Source organism: Saccostrea cucullata, unplaced genomic scaffold, assembly GCF_032062105.1.
Source record: "Saccostrea cucullata isolate Sc308-1 unplaced genomic scaffold, CSIRO_AGI_Scuc_v1 ctg4570, whole genome shotgun sequence".
NCBI classification, from domain to species: Eukaryota; Metazoa; Mollusca; class Bivalvia; order Ostreida; family Ostreidae; genus Saccostrea; species Saccostrea cuccullata.
Genome location: NW_026922232.1, coordinates 184,148 through 191,187, shown reverse-complemented (window position 1 = coordinate 191,187; position 7,040 = coordinate 184,148). Strand labels below are relative to the sequence as shown.

General features: G+C 33.2%; 1 protein-coding gene across 1 annotated transcript; it reads left to right on the top strand.

The window, feature by feature from the left end:
• The first annotated feature begins 819 nt into the window (after window positions 1-819).
• Window positions 820-2,271, top strand: LOC134261433 (L-rhamnose-binding lectin ELEL-1-like). Its single transcript, XM_062743876.1, has 2 exons — window positions 820-1,162; window positions 1,416-2,271. Exons 1-2 carry the CDS (start codon window positions 835-837, stop codon window positions 1,502-1,504), a joined length of 417 nt encoding a protein of 138 aa, XP_062599860.1. The 5' UTR covers window positions 820-834; the 3' UTR covers window positions 1,505-2,271.
• Window positions 2,272-7,040: the final 4,769 nt, after the last annotated feature.

The window sequence follows — 7,040 nt, the reverse complement described above, 5'->3', positions numbered from 1 at the left end:
AGGGTGGTGAAAACTTAAACGCAACATAACTTTTCTGTTTACCATGTCTCCACGTGCTAGTCACTACCTAGCCACATTTCCGTGAATAATTTACCCTATCTCCCTGTAGTCTCGCTTACTCTCGCCAGAGCCACTGCCAGGGCTACTCTGAACTAATCGGGTTTTATAATTTACAGAACACCTAAAAATAAAAGGTTCCGAACACATTAGTAGGGGTCTCTTTGTGACAAGATCTTTGTCTGGATACCAAAATTTTGACCATTTTACCTTGACTTTGGAGTTTAATTGACCTGCTTTTGAACAGTTGGTGTTAGTTAGGGCTTTAATATATCTCATGATTATTTCTAATGTCAATGCCTTCTCCTGGGTGCTTTTAATTTGACCTTGACCTGGAGTTTGACTCACATTTTATAAAGTTTAATCCTGGCTTTGAATGGTTGGTATAATTATCGAGAAATCTTTTCTTTGGATAACACATTTATCATCTCTTGACCTTGGAGTTTGACTTGCATTTGTGAAACTTTAATTTTTGCTAAAGGCTGCCATACGAGGGCATCTGTGTTCAGTGTTCAGAAACACATATTGTTTTAAAAACATGTACATGACTTCTAAATTAAGTTGGTACATGTTTGACAAATAATTCACTATCCCTCTTTAAAAAGTCTAAAGGAAAGGTTTTTTTCGTGTCTATAAATGTATCACAACTGTAAATGTTTACAGAATTTGTCAAAAGATAAAACAGTTAACATGACTGTAATACATGTATGCATTAATATAATGACAAGGTAAAAAAATATTTCTTTTAATTACTTACTATATTTAGATCATAACAAAATGAGAATAATGTTATATTTTATACCAGAATCCGGTATTATATGTGAGCAGAAGACACACACCATAAGTTGCCGTAATGGATTTCTGATCTACATGACCGATGCCAACTTTGGAAGAACGTCTAAAGAAACATGTCGGCATCCATACGACATTGAGCGTCTACACAACAACACGGACTGCCGAGCCCCAACATCGCTCAAAGTCATGAAGACGCTTTGTCATGGCCGTCAGAGCTGTACCATTACAGTGGAGAATGAGATGTTTGGGGCAGATCCGTGTTATGGCATCTACAAATACCTAGAGTTCGATTTCAAATGTGTCTCTCAAGGTAGGTTAAAGAACACTTTTAAAAAAGAAACTAGTCAGTTTTTTTGCTGTTGCACTCTTTGCTTTAACTTGATGAGATGAAATCAAGTTTGAAACATACCACATAGTTGATTTTAGGGTAATATTTCATCAAGATAAATGTATTTTACTTACAAACATATTGTCATCTATAGCCTATAATTTATTTCAAATAAAATGTTCTCTCAGTTGTGATGTGCATTTCATCAAGACAAATAATTCATCTATTATTTCAGATGAGATTAGTCTCAGCAACAGGAACACACCTGGTGTCTGCATCATAGGCTGTCTCCTGCTGGTGTACAAATTACTGAAGAATCCTTAAACACACACACACACACACACACACACACACACACACACAGAGAGAGAGAGAGAGAGAGAGAGAGAGAGAGAGAGAGAGAGAGAGAGAGAGAGAGAGAGAGAGAGAGAGAGAGAGAGAGAGAGAATCTATGAGAAAATTTTTGACTAACAACCATGTGGATGGTATTAAGGACTAAAACAATATAAAAGCATATCATTTGTATAGTTAACACTCTTCAATAAACAATTTAAATATAACTATAACATGTATAAAATGATTGTATATTTTAGAGCAATATTTAAACCTACAAGGTTTGTTTTAATTTTTGTTTTACATGCAAAAGAGACACTTTGTGCAAATTAATTTCCATTGATCTTCAGAAGATATTAGCAAAAGTTCTAAAGATCTCTCGTCTGAAAATAATATACGATAATGATAAGCATTTGCATTTGAAAAGGCAAAACAAATAATGTTATACAGTCATGTATATTTACGTCTCTCAGTGTGAATATTTGTTTTAATATATATTTGTGAACCCCTAAAGATTATCTTACAAAGCAAATTATTTATTTACATTTCAAAAAGATTAATGATCAAATGTTTACTCTTATATACAAGAGACTTTATAATAAGAGTTCTACAAACATTGATAAAGTGTTTTTTTTTTTATAGATATGCAATGATGGGTCTGTTAAGTGCAAAAGTTAATTTCTCTTCAAGTATGTAGTTGTGTGTTTATACACGTAATTGTACAAAAAAAATCAAGTAAAAAGTTTATGGACTGTGTACTTGTGAGTTTACTCTAATTAGTACTTACTGTGCATGAGCGTTCAAGGTCCGAAACGCTTTTAAAAAATCACCATCTCTTAAAATTGCATAAAGGAAAAAAACCCACATAAACAATCTGGTGGACTGGTCTTAATGTCTTGCAATGGGATTCAAATCCTCGACAAAATTATCATGATCAACTCATTATTTTGCGACTTTAGAGCAAAAGCGTTAATCACTTCGCCACGCGGGTGACAGGAAGGTCATTATTATGATGTATAAGGTCTTTATCCTTCTATTCTATTGCTTACATTTATTGAATATATTTTGATATCCCACAGTTGTGACGTCACAATAGATTGAATTGAAAAACAAATGAAAATGATATAGTAAAATGAACTAGATTCCTCTATGTACACAGCGTAAAACATTGTTAATGATGTACAAAACATGGGATAAAAAAATCTCATGATTTGTGGTTGGATATCATTTTCATTCAACCTGTTGTGTGTTTAAAGACTTGGAGATAGAAAACACACAACTCATTTGAGATATCCTATATACATTACACGCATATTCCCTTAAAACCTAGTATTCAATCCTTTTAAAACATTCGCTAAATGTTTAATCTTATGATTTTTACATGGCTATTTAACAATTTAAGATTCTAACAATGTATGTGTACATAATTTGGCGAAATCAAAATTTAGCTCAATCAAGGGAAATGAAGTTGTCCTTCATAAAATAGTATATCATTTTCATTAAAATATGAAGTCTGCTTTTTGAATCACACATAAAATATACATTGCAGGTACAAAACAACTTACTGACATGAAGGATGAGAAACGTTTGGCGTCTAAGACTCCGACTGTCACATGACGTCGTATGCATGTTGCTTTACCAAACCGATGCCTGAACAGGGCTGATTTTAATGAAGAACTATTTATAATTGACTTTTTTTGCAATAAATTCATTAAATTAAGGCAGGTTATAAGCGTTGTCGTTAGATCTTGCAGTGACGGGTGTCTCTTTGCGACGCTTGCTGCGCTCGCTATAAAAAAAGTAATCAATTTTCAATAAAAGTTCGATTAAGAGATTTTAAGTTCGGAAAATCCAATAAAATTTGCAAAAAATCCCGATGAATAAAGCAGGTGTATAGCTACACTATGATGCGTCACATTGAATGATTAAAGAGAGATCATATCAGTCTGTATGCTTAATCTTAGTACAGCGAATGCTTGTTTCTCATTTCACTTGAAACTAGAGGTACTGTGAGCAACAAGCTTACTAAATGGTACCTTCGCCTCCCATATGATTATAATGACAAAGGCAACAAGCTCACTAAATGATACCTTCTCCTCCCATATGATTATAATGACAAAGTCCCTGTTTTGCTCTTGGAGACCCGAAATAAGTGTCAGATCAAAAAGTAAAATAGGAGGTCACAATGGGATTATGTAATAAAGAATATGTGAAAGTATCATTAGAGAAGAAGATTTTTAAAATATGCTACTAAATTTTCATTAATTCCCAATTATCTCCCCTTGAATGAGGGCGTTGCCCTTCATTTGAACAAACTTGAATTCCCTTTGCCCAAGGATACTTTGTGGCAAGTTTGGTTGAAACTGGCCCAGCGGTTCTTGAGAAGAAGTCAAAAATGTGAAAAGTTTACAGACAGACAGACAGACAGACGGACAGACGGACGCCGGACAAAATGTGATCAGAAAAGCTCACTTAAGCCTTCGGCTCAGGTGAGCTAAAAAATGACAGTGTCAATGTTTTCTACTGGAAAACTCAAAATATGTGTAGATCAAAAAGTAAAATAGGAGGTCACAAGGGCACTATACAGCTATATTATACTTTCATGTAAATTACTTGAATCTGATTCGTCGAGAAACATTTGATAAAAAACACTACTACGCGCTGAATAATGAAGCCACGCCCTCCTGCGTAGCAACAGTCAACACTGCTTGAAGACGGGTGGTATTACAAAAAATAACGACTGCGCGGAATTTATGCGCGCACGGTTCACTGTAATATGTATTTGTATAAAACATTCAGTATAATATAATAAACATTGCATGTAGCTGAGTGTAACATTGAAAATTTTCACCCCAAGAAAACCATTGTCAACCGAGGCGCAGCTGAGGTTGACAATGGTTTTCTTGGGGTGAAAATTTTCAATGTTACACTCAACTACATGCAATATTTATATAAAACGCACTGTGTAAACTCACATGGCTTATCGCACAAATTAAGGTTACATTGTTATAATATAATACTGTGTACTGAGGCGACAAAATACATTTTAAAAGTATTTGTTACATTATTATGGAGTTTTATTTAATCTCCTAAAGCATAATTTACACATATCAATTGGTTGAACTTGGATATATTCATGGCTGAAAAATAACTATTCCCATTTGCTTGTCAAATGCAGCTATATCTTTTTATCCGTTCTTTTGAAAGCAGTAGCTCTTTCCAGAAAACCTAGACTCAGACACAATACAGCTACTGTAACTTGCATATTTTCTGTGCATTCTGACTCTTTATAGCGCAGGGTGATAAAAATATTTTTCATCTGTTTACTGCTTTGTATGTAAATAAGGTGGCATTTTTCATGGTCACCTTCTTAAATCTTTAATCATGAAACATTTATCACACTGCAAGATTTTAACGCTTCAAACCGTAAATGCAGAAGAATTTTTCTATTCATAGAAAGAATTTACTATTTAAAAAAATAAACAATACGTCATTATCATACCCTTTAGTGTGGCTTCTTTATTTAGTGTTTTCCATTTTCGCCGGTACATTTCGACAAAACCAAGAGGAGTATGGTAAATGAGCAAAGAATTTAAAAAACTACTCACCTTTAAAAAGAAAATTTGAAATTTTCAACTACATGGTGTCAAGGAAAGCTCGTTTTATACAATTTGTAAAAATTTATGGTAGAATCGTATAGTAGAAACATCGTACCATTTATTGATAAATTCCCCTTTCAAACACCCACTTTGGAAACTTGAGATAATAATTTTAAAGGACATTTATATTTGACATTACATATGTAATATAACATAGGGCTATGTCATCGTACTGACGTTCGAAAATTGTAATTTTTATTACAAAAATGTTACTTTAATTTGTGCGAAAAACAATGTGAGCTAAAAAAGTGCGTTGAGCTGTATAACAAAGATTCTTTGAACGTCTCATAAAATTTCATTCAGTGGTATGAGAGGAGTTGCGGATAAGAGATAGGTACCCCAAAGTGTAACAGACATACGGACGTACAGACAGACGGATGGACGTACAGCTAGACGGACGGACGGACATACCGATTACTTTATACCCTCCCGCTTTTCAAGCGAGGGGTATAATAAAGATAGAATAGTCTAGTGCTGAAGTACTTATAATGCCAATTTCCTGCAGTTCATTCTTTTCCTTATGCGTCATATCCAGAACTTTGAAAATATCTTATATAAATTGAAAACAATTATCATAAAACACCTGTTCTGAAAGCGTTTCATCCAAGAAAATGTTAGTGTGAATTTTGTTTTTGAGAAAGATAACCTTATGGAAGAAAAATTAAATGTTGAGAAAAAAATTAAAAATATGAAAAAGATAAAAAAAAGAAAAGAATAATTATCTTATTCCTGCAGTTGTTGCACAACATTTTGGTTTCATGTAACATGGAGATAACGACGAGTAATGCTATCTTCCCACTACCACGATTTGCGCCACGATTGAAATCGGGGACACGAACGTGGATGAATTGTAGTGATCTTATCAAACTGAAACAAATCTTGTGTTCACTTGTGGCTATGGTGTTGATTGTAAAATTTTTTTAACTGTCAAAATTTTTTTCTACAATTAACTCGATTAGATTTTAATTGTTATCATTGCATCAAACCGCATTGCAGCGAAAGTCTTATGAAAATAGTGATAAATATCATAAGAACAACACAAATCTGAATTGTAAAATATTTTTCAATGTAACAGATGTGATAGACCATCATCCGAATGACTGGTATCCTTGTCCTGGTTAAAACCCACAACGCGAAGATCAACTGCTACACCGGAACTTTAAAGCAACGCTCTAACCATCGCGCCACGAAGAGCACCATAATGTAAATGTAGAATATGACAGATTTTTAAACAAAATGAATTTTCTTTTTATGTATAAAAATTATTTTTAACAATTAAAAATACATGTTCTTATCAACGCTGTTTTGTATCAGATACCTAAACAGCATGGTACGCTGTACTTGGGTTGTAACAAATGATCAATAGTAATCTACATGTTTTAGGTGACACCACGTTCCACAATGGCAATTTAAATAGAATTTTTTTTTTTTTAAAAATCTATGTGATTAAGTTGTTATTTTAAAACTGTGTAAATAACAAAAAAGAAGGTTTAGCTTTATTGTGCCCTAAAACTTGTTTTTAACAAGCTCTAAGTTTTCTTAAACAAAATATTGGCTGTAAAATGGATAAAAATTTGGAAATGAAAAAAAAAGAATTAGGAAACTGACATTTTTTCTGACGTTTCTGTGACTTTTGAGTATCCCATAACTAAGAACCAAAACTAATTTTGTGTCAGGGGCGACTACCTGTTTTTATTGATAAACTTGTATTGTTAAAAAATGGGGTTTAGCCTATTTTATCCTTTACTATCATTTGATCAAAATAGATTCAAAAACAGCTGTCCAATCTAAAAAAAAAAATCGGAACTAACAACATAATCAAAGTTCCAAACATGTAAAATTCCTCTTTTCATTTCCTTCTTTAACCA

Coding starts and splice junctions, on each gene's coding strand:
- LOC134261433 (XM_062743876.1), top strand. CDS start 835: ATGAGAATAATGTTATATTTTATACCAGAATCCGGTATTATATGTGAG. Junction 1,163..1,415: donor TTTCAAATGTGTCTCTCAAG/GTAGGTTAAAGA, acceptor CTATTATTTCAG/ATGAGATTAGTCTCAGCAAC.